Source organism: Canis lupus, chromosome 24 (assembly GCF_048164855.1).
Source record: "Canis lupus baileyi chromosome 24, mCanLup2.hap1, whole genome shotgun sequence".
Classification (NCBI taxonomy): Eukaryota; Metazoa; Chordata; class Mammalia; order Carnivora; family Canidae; genus Canis; species Canis lupus.
The window spans coordinates 18,411,364-18,429,554 of NC_132861.1; the positions used below are offsets into that span (position 1 = coordinate 18,411,364).

General features: G+C 35.5%; 1 protein-coding gene across 3 annotated transcripts in view; it reads left to right on the plus strand.

The window, feature by feature from the left end:
• Positions 1–18,191, plus strand: part of MICU2 (mitochondrial calcium uptake 2) — a 126,076-nt gene that overhangs the window by 17,303 nt on the left and 90,582 nt on the right. For all 3 annotated transcript variants that reach the window (XM_072795786.1, XM_072795787.1, XM_072795788.1), the window contains exon 2: positions 16,900–17,044. In XM_072795786.1, coding sequence (XP_072651887.1) covers positions 16,900–17,044 — 145 coding nt within the window. The remainder of the gene's footprint in view (positions 1–16,899; positions 17,045–18,191) is intronic.

Below are 18,191 nucleotides of genomic sequence, written 5' to 3' on the forward strand. Positions count from 1 at the left end.
AGACTTAATACTAACTAATCATGTTTTAGTTGTAATTTTTTATGTAGTACTACAATTGTTTTGTTTTTAAATTAGGATTTTGAGTTTCAAGAGTAGACTTGACCACTAGACAGTGATTAAATCTATCCTAAATTACAGTCATGAAAAGATTGCTTCTTGATACACCATCAAAATACTGTTTTATTATGGTTATTGAAATTCATTGGAATATATTAGGAAAGGGATTTGGAGCTGTTGGCTATATCTTGATTCTTAAAGATTACTTATATTAGCTTTTTTCTTGAAATATGTGTATATTACAGAAAATTGAAAAGGCAAAAAGAATGTAAAAACCATCTTCCTTTTACTATGACTTAAAAATACTTGTCATTGTTAAAGTTTTGGGTTTTATATCTTGAGTAGGAAAGTTTTTCTTAAAACTTTGCAAGATAATATTATTAACAAAATACTACACTTTCATGTTATTGAAATAATGGCTCATTATAGTGAAAGTGAGCTGTCCTTGTCCTTTTGGAGACTGTCTCTTGCCCCATGTCCTTGCTGCCCAGTCTCTTCTTATCCATGTTTCTCTAGTAGCCTTTCTACTAAAAGCTGGTAAGTATTTATTATGCTTAGTGTGATGATGGTTTCTTTATATAGAGTAGTGTCTAGTTTGAGGAAAGCACCCTACAATGGCTTTAGCACCATATCGGTGGAAAAGTATAGTGATACAAAAATCAATATTGTGCATTATAGTATTGTATTTCAATTATACCTCAATTTTTAAAGAGTTGTAAAGATAGGCATATAAGATTTCATTAAGACCAAACTTCTGTTTGGTATTTTTATACAGCAAAGATGTCCTTTAGTACATTGCTTTGTTTCAGCTAGACAGCAATTGTGTATTCTTTATTTAAATTAATCTACATTAATTGGTGGAAAATGTAAGACCTTTTTAAAGGACCTGGAATTAATAAATTTCTTATTTTTACTTAGTCCTATTTGGGAAGCTTTTTTTTTTCTTTTAAATTTTAAGGGATCCCTACAACTGTATGTTGAACAGAGATTGAGTCTAATATGGCACTAAAATTGGAACATTTTATTTTACTAATCATTGTATTTTACCATATTATCACCTATGTTTGCCGATTCATCATTGTCACTTATTTCTAATCTTTAATTAGGCTGTGAATCCATTTAAGAATGTGATCAAACAGGGCATCTGGGTGGCTTAGTGGTTGAGTGTCTGCTTTTGGCTCAGGTCGTGGTCCTGGGGTCCTGGGATCGAGTCCCATATCAGGCTCCCCACAGAAAGCCTGCTTCTCCCTCTGCCTCTGCCTCTCTCTCTGTGTCTCTCATGAATAAATGCATAAATAATTTTTAAAAATTTTTAAAAGAATGTGATAAAAGGTATATACTTTGTTCCTAAAAGTGCATATACACGTTTTCACATGAAATTTCAGGGAGTTATGAACACTAAGAGATATGACTATGTAGTGTGGGGTTTAGAACCTCTGCTCTAATTTTTTAAGTTTTATCCTTCGTCCCTCTGGCTTCTAAGTATTTGTTTTTCTTCATATTATGAAATGTTTGAAATGTCTAAAATTTAATCTTCTAGTTCACTGCTTTTATCATGTCTTACTCCATTACTCCTAGCTTTTCGATGATTTTACCTTCAAATCAGATAATTAACGGTATGTACCTTTACTTTTCGATATTTACTCTTCCCTCTCACCAGTTCTTCACTTCTGTTCTGATTGTACATTCTCTTTTCTAGCCAGTGTGTTTCATTAGCCTTACTGTAGTAGCTTATCCTGTGTATAGCTTTATAAATGGTACACATACTTTGGTCAATTACCATATCCCTCTCCTTTAAATATTAAAGGCACATTGTCTGAAGGAGAGTCTTCAAGTTTATTCTCTTTACCCTCTATCCTGTGAGCAGGTTGAGTTATTCAAGTTCTCAGAGCCTAAGGGTCTACTTATAAGTTCATTGGAATATTATTAATACTGATAATACATAGTACTTATATGAACTTTTTCTTAAAGATTGATTTATTTATTTTAGAGGAGGAGGGTCAGAGGGAGAGATAGCCCCAAGCAGATTCTGCACCTATGTGGGAACCCCATGTGGGGCTCAATCCCATGACGCAAGCCAAAACCAAGACACCCAACTGACTTGTGCCACCCAGGCACCCCTATATATATAAGTTTTTTAAAGTTGGTTAAGTGTTTGTTTGCCTTCAACTCAAGTCATGATCCCAGGGTTGTGGGATCAAGCCCCACATCAGGCTCCCTGTTCCGTGGGGAGCCTGCTTCTTTCTCCCTCTCCCTCTGCCTGCCACTCCTGCTTGTACTCACTCTCTTTCTCTCTCTCTCTATCAAATAGTCTTTAAAAAAAAAATAAAGTTTGTAAGTTAAAAGTATCTAAACAATAGCCATAAATATTTAGAAACTAATTTTACCCTCTAAGTGACAGAATCCATCCAAGTCTTTAATTAAATATTCAGAGTTACTCTTTGGGACTTTCCTAACAATTCAAGTTTGGAGATTTGGGTTCCCTGAATCATTTCATTACTTTAGGCTCTGTTTATTCTAACCTACAAATATATCTGTTTTTTTCTTTCCTTACTTTTCCCAAGAGTTAACTAAAATTATTATTCTCTTAGTTACAGAGTACAGGACTAATTATCACCAAGTAAATTTTAACAGAATTACCCAAGTGCTAGTTCTGCCCGTACCTACCCTTAACGTACATATGTAACAACTTACCAGCTACACGTTTTCACTGGTTTTGTTTTCTTATGTAAGATTCTAAAATTCTCAGGGGTCAAAATAAAGATTTTTCGTTAACATGCACCCAAAGAACTTCATATTTAGTACACACCTCACTGTTGCCTAGGCAAATGCTAACAATTCTGCTAATTTAGTATATGATTTACTGGCACACTTTTATACTGTTTCTTTCCTGTACTTGCAGGTTAAGTTATAGAAATTCATGATTCCTCATTTGACACCAACTGCTGTAACAGTGGAGGAGGATTTGAAGGAGAAAAGTGACCGAGTACTAGAAGTAGTGGCATCTGAAATAGTAAAGTGGAAAATTCTTTTCCATTTATTTATTTAGCATTGGTTTGCTTTAGCTGTGCTTGGTGCTACTTTAAAGCAAAACAAAACTAAACTAAACTAAAATAATCTGTTTGGTTTTCCAGTCAATATAAAGCAGAGTCTGTTATGGAATCTTTTTAAATCTCCACTGTTGCACTCTCTTCAGAAATTATTAAATGAGAGCATGGATATATTCTCATGAAACTTGTCCAGGGAATATGGTAAAAGCAGAAAGATTTAGGCAAATCTTTATTAGGTCTTAAGTGATTTGCTTGAATAGTAAATTAATTTGCCAAAATATATAGTCATATCTGTTTATTAGTTGTCTTTTTGTATTGTGTAATCTATATATTACTTTATTTACTGGTAATTTAATTTGTAAACATCAACAGAAATACAAATGACATGCATCTCAGTGCCTTTGCTAGTAAAATCTACCAGTTTTGCCAATGCTTGGTAAAATGTCTGGCTTATCCCCTGCTCATCTCCTACAAGTACATTCTAATATCAAAATGTTATCATAAATATACTATATTAAGTTATGTCAGTGAACTCCAAGCCAAAGCTGAAAAAATCCATTAAAATCTAAACCACACATGGTGTAAGGTCTGAAATACATTGGATCATTCATTAAGATTTATAGGAGAGTGTGAAGCAGCTGGTGTAATCCAGTTTCAGAGCATTCTATTTCTGAGATTCCATGATTTCTACAATAGGCAAAAAAATAAGGCAATATTCTTTGATATGGTTAACATTGCCACCACCTGTCAATGGCTTTACCTCTTTACTCTTGTTATGAAGGCATTTTTAAAAATCTGAAGTACTTAACAAGGTGCAGTGATTTGTGGTTATAATAAAAGGAAACAAAAGGCCTTTATTTCCATTTGTGTGCAAACTTTAGTGCAGTTGCACACAACAGAGTACCTACGTAGCTATCTAAAGATATTTCAATAAATAGGGTTTAAAGTATGTAAACACAAAAAAAACAAACTTTTGGATATTAGTTCAAAAACCAAAATCTTTTCTTTTTTTTAAATGGTTGTATTTATTTAATTGAGAGAGAGTGAGCACAAACGGGAGGGGTAGAGACAAGAGGCAGAGAGCAAATCTCAAGCAGACTTGAGCGTGGAGCCCACCACAAGGCTCCATCCCAGGACCCTGAGAATCATGACCTGAGCCAAAACCAAGAGGCAGACACTTAACCTACTGTACCACCCAGGCACTCCCCAAAAATCTGCTTTTAAGTTAATTTTTTAATGTCACACTCTGAGTTGGGAATTGATTCCCATTCATAGAGATCCATGCATTCCTGGCACACTTCTTTTTTAAAAAAAAAACAAAAACCATTTAGCAATATTAATCATGTAGTAGGCACTGGTGATACAGAGGGAAAAAAGATATCTCTGTTCCTAAAAAATTCACTGTATTGGGCTCTAGACAGTTCCAGTTAGAATCATTAGGTCTTGAAAAAAGTTTACTCAGGGATCTCTGTACTTCTACTGAGATGCTACCGAACCTAAAATGGGTACTCAGGGAAGGACTTCTAGAGCAGTAACTACCAGAATTAATTCTTAACTAATAAGGTAGCCAAATGAAAAAAGGTACAAGAAGCAACTAACTATATTACATGCTTAGCTTTGTGTAGTGTTTTAATTGTAGTCAAAATCAATAAATGGTTATTTAATCTGTCTTCTAGAAAAGTATGCAGCAAAGGTTTGTTGAAGCTCATTGAAGGGTAGCCAGGTCAGTACTGAAGCTAAGGACACTAGCAAGCCAATCAGTTTTAGGAAAATCCTATTAGCAATGAACAAAACTAAGGTTGACATTTTAATTAGTACAATATTTTGCACAAAGACCCAATTCATTGAAAAGAAAAACAATAGTACCAATGGCATTTTTAAATAGAAACATAATTTTGTTTTTAATTAGAGATTGCAAATCTGCCCCTTTATTCAGGTTTTCATTATCTTTCCACTTACCAAAAGGTTTTTTTTTTTTTAATTGTTTTATTTTTGGTTTGGGTACAATTTCTATTTGTATGCAAGTAACAGTGCTGTTTAAAAAAAAAAAAATTCCAGTTTTTGACCAAATTTTGTGTAGGGTTAGGGTGTGGGGCTTAAGGGACTTGGTGAATGGCAAAATTGCTATCAGTATTCAGCCACAGGCTTTTACACAGCCGTTCTCACAATGGGTTTCCTGTTAACCAAAGGGACAGAAAGTCTTTTGCTGGGAACTGGGGATATGGAAGTCTGAGTAGATCACAGAGAATGTGGGAGCCTGGGGGGAAAGCAATGCAAAATACTATAGGAATGAATTACTTTCCTTCTGCAGTCCCAGACTATAAAATACTTACAGCTATAGACTGCAGCTGTTCCTCATGAAGGGGTGGGAGGGAGGAGAGAGGGATTCTTTAATCCATCCCTTCATTGCTCCATACTGTGTCATGTATCGTAGGATACAGTATCCTAAATGTTATTATCTTTAGTATCCTCTGTTTATGACTCAGCCCTTTGATAGCAGCACTTTCTCCAAGCTTACTTGAAGTTCTCAGTTTTAAGGAGACCTTCTTGCATGGATATATAAGGTTCTAGAAATTAGATCATGGTTTCCATCACAAAGCTTAGTTGTTACTGCTCTGCTGCCCAAAGAAGGGAGATCACAATCAAGATAAAGTTACTGATACTAGACCTGTTACTAGCTTTCTACTTAAATTTAATTGTACCGTCTTGAAAAATATTAGTCTGGCGCATATCTCATTTTGAAAAGTGAGAAGTCAAAATGTCATGATTGATAAATAACATTTTAAAATAATTATCATAGTTTGAAATTTATCACTGTGAGACATACACACTTGCTAAATGATAGTTGCTCCTTTCATACTGCTGCCTAGCACTTCCCACCTTCCATTCCATTATGCTTCTCTCCTCTAGGTTAACGTCTCTCATTTTACGTCTATAAATGAGAAGATGTCTCCAGATGTCTCCAAATGGTCATTGGAGACACATGATATTTATTAAATAAGTTGGCATTGAATAGTTGTAGAAAGTTCACAAAATAATGTTTCTCTTGTCCTTTGTGGGGGTAGGGGCAGTGAGGTGGGTAATAAGCTGAAGTAACTCTGCACTTCCTTAGAAAAACATTTTTAGTTATGGTTGCGATGAATGATATTGTTGAAACTTTAAGAGGGGATTGAAGTTTTAAGTTGAGATTTCTAGTCTTTTTTTTTAATCACATGAAGCCTAATTTAAACTTTTCATTAAGAACATAAACAAAAACTTATGTAGTTGTTATATACCTCCTGCAAGGTAATTATGAAGGAAGGGAAAGTTAATATTCTGCTCAATGACCTTATCAGGAAAGAGAAAGCAGTTACTAGAAGAGACGATGCTTATTTTTTTACTTATCAGCATCTCCTGACAGTGGCTAGTTCTCTACACAGAATTCTGTGGGTTTTTAAAAAATTAATATATATAAGCATGTGCCATTTCATTACCACGCTTATCTAAGAAAAGTCACATTAGCTGTTTTTCAGTCTGTGGGACAGTCTAGACAAGGCCGTCACTAGATCAGACAATGTTCAGAAGCCACCCAAAGTAGTTCCCAGAGCTTCCAGGTCTCCCAGGAGGGACTTTTGTCTCCTCGGCTAATACTCTGTGAATTTGTAGAGTTTATTGTAAAGTATAGCTTATGCAGTGAATATTTCTAATTTAGTCTGGCACTACTTTGTTTCAGGTACAAAAAAAAATCTCCCCAATTCAGAACGAAATGGGAAAGTTCTAATGACTGAAATTTTCCAATTGTAAAGTTTTCTTTACGAAGAAAAGATTAGTCTTTTCAATTGCACCACAGAAAGTTCAAAAACAATAAAGCAATTACATTGTTTACAGATTATTACAAATTCCAAAATAAAGGTCCCAAATGAATATTGTTTTACTACATTTTATCTAATGCATTGTAAGGTATATTGTATATATTAAAAGCATTGCAAGGAAATCTCTTTCTCACTTTCTTCCTGAGAATGCAGAAATCAAAGAATGTCCAACAAAGAACAGAGAACTAACTTTTTCAGATTTGTCACTTCATGGATAAAAAGTAGAGACAGAATGGTGAAGCACCTGTTGCTTTAAAGGCAATAAACTAGGGAAATGTTTTAACAGAAGTCATCAGCTTTCAAAGATCTCTTTTATCCAGTTCACATCACTCATTGCTCTTAATTCCTTTGTCACATTTTTTCCTGCATTACAAGTAATCCTTGAAATCCATGGAGCATTTTATATATAACCAGAACCATGTGGATGGTTCTCACGTGTTCAGTATAGCCCCAAATCCCAGCATTTCTGCTGCCCCTCCTTTCTCATGTATTTAGCTGTAGATGCAGGTTTGAGAAGCAAATAGTTGTGGTAATTGGAATTCATCCCCACCACCATCACTTTCCACCTACCAAGACTCTAAATTCAGTCTCTGGTGGGTTTCGGGTAACAGAGAGCCACCAACAGGCTCTCGGCAGCCCTTTGATCTCCACCACTGCATTCTATACTCTTCTTTCTGGAGAGCTCGTTCCTCTGGCAGCTGCTTCCCTCATGCCAGTCCATTGATTATTTATGTGTAACAGTATACATTGGCCAACAGAGTAGATTTGTAGAAGTTTCTTATGAAATCTCATTATTCAGATAAAGGTTAAGATTAGTGTTTAATTCATTCCTAGTGGAAAAGTTCTCTTGAACTGCAGTAAATAAGTTGAGATGAGGAGAGGCAAAAAAGTTCTGTCCAGCCCTGTGGGTTGAGTAGCTTCAGTGTGCTTGCTGTCTCCTTTGCATTGCTTTAATTTCCCCCACATAATATGTAAGTGATACATGTCTTTTAAGAATAACCTTAGAAATAAATGACTTATCTCTTATGGTGCTCTTTCTCTTTATTAAGTCCTTAGAAGACAGTTTTTAAGATATCCAGCAATAGGGGCATTGTGGTTTCAACCTTATTTAGATTTTCTAACATTTACCTTATTTAGGTTTTCTGAAAGAGATTAAAACTGATCAATGTCCCTTGAGGTCTTCTAGGATTATTCAAACCCAAAGTACATACATGGAGGACAGTGGCAAACAGAGTAGCAAATTCAAGTCTCCATTTCAGTAAAGTTTTTTTTTTTCTACTATATTTTGGAAATTGATGTTAGATTTTGCTCTTTCTCTTCCTGGAGTAGAGCAGTTATTCATATGTTGAGTCCTTCATGTCTGTCACACATATGGATATTCTTCCCCTGATTGCTTTTCTTTGCCTTCTGTGTGATTTTTTTTTTCCTATCACACCATCCATACATTTTCTGCAAGGTTGATTCTAATCTTTTGTTTCTTAAAGTATTTTAAGGTTTGTAATGGTGTTTTCCTCCTATTTCTCTTATTTAGCTAGACCAACTCCCTTTTCAGGTATTTATTTCTATTGTCTTACATCTTATCTTTGCTCTCTGATGTTGTAAAGTTGCCACTTTCATTTCCTGTAACTTTTTCATATTTTCTTTCAGAATGTGATTTTCATTGTTCATTGTTTCTTATTGCTCATCTTCATTTTTCCCCCACAGAATTTGCATAGGCCCAACACTAGGTTTTAAACACACGTTCTAGGCAAATATGTTGTTTGCCAAAAATAATGTGAATGTGTATCTTTCACAGCTTTCCATCCTGATCTGAGCATCTTTTTTATCTTCTCATTAGAATATTAGCTAAAAAGCAGGATGTTAATAGTTATATCAACTATTCAGTCATTTAGCTGCCTAAGGGATCTGTGGTCACAAATACAGTATTTCCCTCTGCCCAACCAAGCCACCTTAGTGATGCTGGCCCTCCTTTGATAAAACACAGGAGGGAAAAAGGCCAACTGTTGGGCCTCTAGTGAACACGGAGTGACAGGAGCTTCCTATGGGACATCCTGTACTTTCCTCTGGCCTGCATAGTCCCTTCAAGCAGAGACACATCAGTGACAGCACTATCCCATCTCATGTGGTAACTTTGTACAGTTAGAAAAGCATACCCCTTCCTCAGTGCACTTTGCTGTCATTTGCTGAACAACCTCATGGTGACTCAAGTGAGTGGCGCTCCCTTAGATTTGTGTAGTGCACACAGTTCTACAGGGTGGCCCTAATCGGTGAGGAATTTCAGGATTTCAATCTCTCATTCCCCCCTACATGGCACTCTTTAGAAGAAGAAACTAGTTTTCAGTCTTAGTGTTGTCTTTCTAGTTTGATCCAGATTATCAGAAGATCCTTCTAGGACCAATTTAAAGTAGGAGGTTAAGAGCTAGCATCAGTATGACTGGACTTTTGTTTTTTGTTGTTGTTGTTGTGTTGTAGGGGAGGTTTTAAGAACTTTGACTTACCCCTTCCTCATCATTTTGGGAGGTTTCATTTTTGTTTTGCTTTTTAATGACCCTTTGATTTTATTAAGAGTTAACTCTCTCAAGAAGGTAACTTATAGCCCCCTTTTTAGAGGAAACTAGTAGAGTTGAAAGGATCTTCCCAGATTTTATTTTCAAGTGGATCACTATATTGATTTAAGATTCAAAATAAAAAATCCAAAGGAAAAAAGAGAACACTTGTTTATGTAGTAGATTCTTTCTGGTGCTCATATACTCTCCAGAGCCTGGAAATAGCCCTCAGTACTTAGAAGGATTTTAGACGTGAATATTGATATTTATGCTGACATTTATATCCTAAATAAATTGTTTAAAATTATGGGTTGCCTTATAATACTTTTATCTTTGAAAGGAATTGATTTAGCCCGAAGAAAAAGCAGTCACAGTTCTCTTGACATCCTGAAATCCTCCAAACCTATACGTCAGCGTACTGAAATGCTATTTATAGATGCTTTTCCTGTAAGTGATACCTCATTATCACTAAGAATACACTAGTGGTAAGTTCTTTTAAAGGCGTATGTTAACAATATTGGAAAGATGAAAAGACTTACATCCTGTTACCTAATTTTATTTGACATGTAATAGTATTTATGACAAATCCAAACTATGTCTAGTTATGTTTTTCTGAAAGATACTGTTTTTCAGTCACAATTCTAATCATTTTCGGTTTGTATAAACATAGTCATGATATATAACATGCATTCTACAAAGTAGTTTGGATATATAGTAGATCAGGCAGTAATGCTGAATTTATATAGCATCTTAGGAGTGTGCATGTGAATGAATCTTCCAGATGACAAAAATTACCCTTGTAAGTAATTAAACATCCTTTTTATGCCAAACATGCATTAAGAACAGTTAAACTATGTTACATATTTTCATACATTTTTAACAGAACATTCCCTATATAATTAGCAGTTTCTCAATGCCTGAAGATCATCACCAAAAATAGACCCAGAGGCCACTGATTGGTGGTTTAACAGTGATTGGTCCAGACTATTGCAGCCATGTCTGTTTTATATTATTTTTCTCTCCTATATCACTGTCAGGCTATTTGGATCTCCCTTCTCTAACATTTATAACTTATTATGGGTTGCCTTATAATACTTTTATCTTTGAAAGGAATTGATTTAGCCCTAGGAAAAAGCAGTCACATTTCTCTTGACATTCTGAAGTCCTCCAAACCTATATGTCAGCATACTGTAATAATGTAATAACTTATATGGTGACAGAAGTTGTTCCGAGGGTTGTGGGTTATTGTTAAGCTGTTTATATGGTGACAGATAGTGACTGCATTTATCATGGTAAGCGTTGATTAATATATAGAATTGTTGAATCAATATGCTGTATACCTGAAACTAATACAACATTGTATGTTAATTATACCTAACTTTTTTTAATGAATAAAAAATAAATAAAAGGCCCTTAGAGGTAAATACTACTATTTTCTCCATTTTCTGGATTAAGGTTAAGTAAAGGAGAACAGTAATATAACTTGGCCAAGTGATAGAGCTGGGATTTATTGAGCAGTTTGATTCCAGTTTTCACATTTTCCGTATCAGTCAGATGAAGCACAGAGAGGTAATTGGTCCAAGATCACATACCTAGTAAGTGACAGTACTAGAATTTGAATCCCAGACAGTTTGACCTCAGAGACAGTGCTCTTAACTATTTATTTGCTGTCTTACACTCTCCTTTGTAGACTCCTTAAGGGAAGACCTCATAGTACCATCATATATCTATGGAACAGTGACACATAAGAGGTTCTTAAAAAGGAGGGCTCTTGATGTAATGACCACTGGGTGTTGTATGGAAATGATAAATCACTGAATTCTACCCCTGAAACTAATAATACACTAGAAATTAAATTTTTAAAAAAGAGATTCTTAAATGTTTGAGAATAAATTAATGAACTTTTCACTGCCAGATACGTAGCAATACTAATAAGCTAGGATTTCCTTATATATTGTTACTCTCAAATATAACTTTAATATTTTGAACTTTATTATTCCTCCTCATCCTCTCCATCCAAACTGATATTTTAACTACATTTACCAAAGTCTACAAGCCACTGTTTGCCTTAGTTTAGTTTGCCAAGCCCAGTCTCCCACAGATGGGCCACATATCTGCCAAAGTGAGAAAGAGACTAAAGGAAATGAGTGAAGATTAAAAGGAATGAGTACCTGCAACAATATCAATAACAATAATAGTTCAAATAGTTTCAAACAAAAATACTACAAGCTGAAAACAGCAACCAATTATTTTTAATAAGCCCACTGAAAACTCCTCTGTTTTTGGAGCACCTGGCTGGTTCAGTCAGTAGAGCATGCAGTTTTTGATCACAAGGTTGTAACTTTGAGCTCCACATTGGGTATAGAAGTTACTTAAGGTAAAATCTTTAAAAATGATAAAGCCACCGAAAACAGGCAAGGGAAGAGAAAGGAAGGGGTGGTGAGAAAAGAGAGAGTGTGCAAGCATATGAGTAGGAAAAGCATAGAGATGAAAGAAAGGCTTGGAGAGGAAGGAGAATTGTTAATTCTTGACAATTAAATCCATCCAATAAGCCTGAGTTTTGATCAGAATGATTATACAAATGAAGTAAGGCTGGAATAGGCCTTATAGGTAAGTAAAATATTAAAAATGGCAAATGTAACATTATGTGTCATGCTTATACTTTAATAAAGGTAAATTATCTAAATTCTATGAAGTAAGCATAAATATATAATGCACATCAATTATACTAGTGGTCCTTTAAAATGTACTTTTAACATTCAACTACTCGGGCACCTTGTTGACTTGGTCAGAGGAGCATGCAACTCTTGATCTTGGGGTCATGAGTTTGAGCCTATGTTGGGTGTAGAGATTATTTTAAAAAATAAATAAACTTAACTTCAACTATTGTATGATAAAGGTAACCTAAATAAAACTAATTTCTTGGTTCATTAACTCTGAATTACAAAAGCTGTAGCTTTAAAACAATACTTTTTTCCCCACCCTACATAAACTTATTATAGCAAAGAAACATATTAGAAATCCTACTTACTTTTAAGTTTGATTGAACAGGAGCAGTAATACATATCATTTAGGAAATGGACAATAGTCCAGATCTAAAAGATGGCTAATTCCTGTTGTAGTCATTTTTTTTTTCCTCTAGCTTAAATCCCACTGTTTTCATGAATTACCTCAGCTGTCATTAACCACACTGCCTTGTTTTCCTAATTTATGTAATTCTTAGAGAAGCTAGTTTAGGATAGTGGTTAAGACTGGGGTTGTTGTCATACCACCTGTGCTGTCAGCTTACTTGCTGTGCAAACCTAGGCAAGCTGATAAACCCTGACAAGGCTTGGTTTCTTCTTTTGTAAAATGAGGTTGATTAAAGATGATGTCCATCCTCAGGGGTATTGTGAAGGTTGAGTGAGACCATGTAAATTTTTTTTTTTAATTTTATTTATTTATGATAGTCACATAGAGAGAGAGAGAGGCAGAGACACAGGCAGAGGGAGAAGCAGGCTCCATGCACCGGGAGCCCGACGTGGGATTCGATCCCGGGTCTCCAGGATCGCGCCCTGGGCCAAAGGCAGGCGCCAAACCGCTGCGCCACCCAGGGATCCCGAGACCATGTAAATAAAGATGTTAGCATCTTGCCTTCATATACTACATGTTTAATTAACATAAGCTTTTATTGTTAGGGTATACTACTGTACAATTGCCTCCTTCATACATGTTCTGTTTCTTCCTAGAGTGTTGTCAAGTTAGTAGATTCTCATAAATATTTACTTGAAGGGTGGATTAGGATGCAGGGAAAGACCAGTAGTAAGAGATTGTACTTTGGGGGCTTCCACTTTATATTCCATAAGAAAAGTAGGAGGATTAGAATCTACAGTGGTGGTGACCTCCAGGTGGTAGCTGGGTACTCAATAAGCAGAGTATGAGATGTAATAGAAAGGATCAACAAAAAGAAAGCCATTATTAGTGTTGGCATGGGAGTTAAAAGATTTGAGGGGTAGGAGAATAGGTTTGTTTATATCATGAAGTAGCAGGAATTAAAGGCCACAATACCAGATTGAATTGTGAGAATGTTGGTAGGGGTTGTTAGATGGTTGATATGCGTATCAGCCATCTACCAATAGAGTCATGGTGGTAGGACAAATTTGGAGGTCATTTGTTTATAAGTGACCTTCTAAATTCATGACTTGTAATTCACATGACAACTTTAAGCTCAGAAATAAACCCTTGAAAGGAAATTTTGGTTTTACCCCCTCTACTTTTTTTTGTTCACTGGAGAGGATATTTAATCAAAATTGGAAGAGATGACCACCCAACCAACCGTTATTTAAAATGGTACTTCCCAGAATAATTGATTCCTCTCAAGACTCTTCAGAAATGTTATGCTTATACAAGTTATAGATACACAGGCATATGGAAAAGGGTAACAATGAGATGGGATTCTTAGATTCTAAAAATCTAAAGAAGGAAAAAAATAGAATTTGTTTGAAAATAGTTTTCATGTCCTGCTATAAAAGAGTGAGGTTAAACCTGTGTTTTTACTTCTTGGTCATTTTCAATATACTAAGAGTAGAACTGCTACAAGATGGAGGATAACATGAAAACTAAGAGAAGCAGAGTTAATATCTGTCCTGTTATGAGACCATTTGAAGAGGAGAATAAATGAGTAATTGACTCCTTTAAGTTGTTTGAAATTTGAAGAGTTTATGTATACAAAAAGGATTGAGTTGGGTAAAAAGGTACTCTTTTAATTAGTCAGGAACAACTTAGATATTAGAAAGTATAAAGAAAGAAAGACAACATTTGTTTAAGGGCTTGGAAATATACTGTATTTCCATGTGGATTAGTTACTTTTGTTAACCTTTTGATAGACTATGTATTAACTTTAGTATAATAAATAGAACTGTTCTCTAAGCTAATAGTGTATATGCTCTTCTTTCAGTTCTTCTAATATGCTATATTTTGTCTCATATATAGGACTTTGACAATGCTGTGACATTTACTGAGAAGACTCTTACACCTTCTCTTCTCTGTCTCAGTTGTACACTTTCTGTAATTTCACTACTGAAGCACTTAGTGTATTCTGATAGGAATTGATATTTATCTTGTTTGCCACTGTTTTCCTACACATACTCAGTATCAGTTTGTTAAATAAAATAATATATCTGTTACTATATCTGCCTAATATGTAAAATGTTCAGAGTATTAATAAAATTCAGTTTTCTGACTCATGATAAAAGTATGGACTCATGTAATTAAAACATGCCTCGTGAGTCATTTTTATAGTAGTAATTTAGGGGGAAAGAAAAGGAAAGACATGAATAGACAATTTCTGAAGAAGATAGGGGTTCAGTTCACTCTGGTATTATTGAGTAGTCTATATATGTCCAGTATTCTGGTATACACTGTGTAGAACATAAAAGAGGTATAAAGCTAACTGCTCAAGGAAAGCAATTGTCAAAATGAGAGAGAATTAATAGTCAGAAAACTGAGATAGCCAAAAAAGGAGCTATTAACTTTGAATTTTGTTAGCTTTGAATTTTTAGAGGTTTAAGCAACTAGAATTCACATTCCCCCCCCCCCGCCCCCCATTTCAGTTCTAGTCAGTAAATGTCACTGTGTGTCAGGGTAAATAATAGTTTCAGTAGTAGTAAGTGTGAAAAGGAAGTGATATGTGTTCAGGAAGGATGTTGTGGTCCAGGTCAAAACAGTGCTTTAAGGAAAGCAATCCAAGGTAAGAGTATGCTTTTGGATTTCACAAATAATACTTTCTTTCTGTGTCAAGATTGCTATATTGAGGGACACCTGGGTGGCTCAGCAGTTGAGCATCTGCCTTTGGCTCAGGGCATGATCCTAGGGTCCTGGGATCAAGTCCCACATCAGGCTCCCTGTGGGGAGCCTGCTTCTCCCTCTGCCTATGTCTCTGCCTCTCTGTGTCTCTCATGAATAAATAATAAAATCTTTTTTAAAAAATTGCTATATTGGGCAGCCCGTGGCTCAGCGGTTTAGCACCACCTTCAGCCCAGGGCCTGGTCCTAGAGACCTGGGATCGAGTCCCACATCGGGCTCCCTGGGGTCTGCTTCTCCCTCTGCCTGTGTCTCTGCCTCTCTCTTTCTGTCTCTGTGTCTCTCATGAATAAATAAATAAAATCTTTTAAAAAAATTGCTATATTGATTGCCATGTTGTCTTCTTCCAGTCTGCATAGGATACAATGCCTAGCCATGGATAGGTTAGTGTGATAGGTAAGGGATTGAACACACTTTGAGTTGGACACCCTGGTTTTTTATCCTAGCTGCGCCATTTACTTTAGTTGCCATACTGCTGTAGTACTGTTCAGTTATTGTGAAGACTAGCTAAATAAATCATGTAGAGTGCTTTATTAGTATAGTCCCCAGCACATGGTAAGTGCTCAACAAAAGGTTAGCAATAAAGATTTCAGTATCCTCTCCATTAGCATTTGAGTCAAGATCTAAGTAGGTGCCATTGCCTCTGTTATACAGACTTTTACACTGACAATATTTTACCAGTTCTTGTCCTTTTAGCACTCTCCACCCATAATGTAAACATATTTCCAAAAGCAGAGCTATTTATCAGACATGGTATATTTTATCTTTGTGGAAAAACACAGCTGTATTTGGTCTCTTGCCTACCTCTCTCTTTCATCTTATCTTTGCCACACTATTCCGTGAACACATCAGGCATACCTTGGACCACATACACGCACATACACCAATCTCATGGTCTTTGATCTTCACCTCTTGCTTCAGATGCTCTTTTTTTTTTAAAATAATAAATTTATTTTTTATTGGTGTTCAATTTGCCAACATACAGAATAACACCAAGTGCTCATCCCGTCAAGTGCCCCCCTCAGTGCCTGTCACCCATTCACCCCCACCCCCCGCCCTCCTCCCCTTCCACCACCCCTCGTTCGTTTCCCAGAGTCTTTATGTTCTGTCTCCCTTTCGCTTCAGATGCTCTTCCTCCAGAGAGCCCCATAGCTCACTAACTGCACCTCATTTGGTCTCTTTAATATTACCTCTTTAGAAAGACCTCCCCTGAGTATCCTATCTAAAAACTACTCCTTATGATTTTCTTATCCTGCTTGTTATTTCTTTGTGGCGCTTCCCATTATCTCACCTTATTTTCTGCATGTATTCATTGTCATTTCCCCCACTCTGGAATGAAAGTTCTGTAAGTTAGGATCATTCACTGTTTTATCTTCATGCCTGAAAGAGTGATAAGTAGACAAGTAAGTAAGTATTTATTAGTGAATGATTTAAAAATGTGGAGATTGTTAGACCTAAACATGAAAGCTACTCTTTAATAATTATTCTAGAAGTAGCTAAGTTGGAGAATCCTACTGAAAAAAAGTCTTAAATTGCAATTTCTTTTTCTTTTAGGAAAATATTGACTCTGGAGAGATGGGAGAAAAATTGTCCCTTCGTAAACAGCGCTTCATGCAGTTTTCTTCACTAGAACATGAAGGAGAATATTATATGACACCACGAGACTTCCTCTTTTCAGTGATGTTTGAGCAAGTGGAACGTAAGTTGTTTTTGGATTTTTTTTAAGTTTTTTTTTTTTTAATCAAACTTTAAGGCTAAAAACCTTCTATTTTTCAGAATTGGTAACAGCTCTTTTTCATTTCAAGTATAATTCTTTGTACCATGCATTTGCTTATTATTTAGACTTTATATTCTTCATGAAAGAAGTGTAGTTGAACTTTTTATGTATTTAAGAAATAGTTATTTTGTTTTGTTCATAGGTTTTTCTAAAGAACCAAAAGAAAAACAAGTAAGTTTTTAATGTCACTAAATATGTTAACAGAATAATTAAATTATCTAGCATATTAGTTTTTGGTAGTATTGATGTTTTAAATTGGGCAAAGAATGAAACCAGATTAAAGCAGTTGGGGAGAACCCCAAAAAAATACAATAAGAAGCAAAATCCAGAAGCTATAATTATGTAATTTTATTTCATAAACCATCAACTTTTAGTTTTTCCACATGATGTTAGAAATTCTTAGTTTAATCACCTAACCTAATCCCTTTTACTTTGCAGAGAATAAATATGGCCCTGTCCTCTGTGCCTTTATTATAAAGGTGTTCTCTGGAAGCTTCTTGACTTCCTGACACCTCTCAGGGGTGCTGGAAGTACTACCCTGGAGGTAGCTATAGGTGGGACAGGTGATATGGGCTAGGCCAAAGTATGCAATAACAAGTATAAATTGAGTTGAAAAAGACTACAAAGACTTTGGGGAACCATTATCAATATAAAACATCAATACTACCAAAAACTAATATGCTAGATAAATTAATTATTCTGTTAACGTATTTAGTGACAATGAATATAGGTCCCTTTTACTTTGCAAAGAATAAATATGGCCCTATCCTCTGTGCCTTTATTATAAAAGTGTTCTCTGAAAACTTCTTGACTTCCTGACACCTATCGGGGGTGCTGGAAGTACTACCCTGTAGGTAGCTGTAGGTGGGACAGGTGATAGGGGCTAGGCCAAAGTAAGAAATAACAAGTATAAATTGAGTTGAAAAAGACTACAAAGACTTGGGGAACCATTATCAATATTGAGAGATGACTTCAATAAAAAACTTGTGAAGACCCCACCATGAGAGTCCCGTGTACTTTTGTGAATTTTACCTAGAGGAGTCCCACCAGGTTCTCACAGTGACTATCT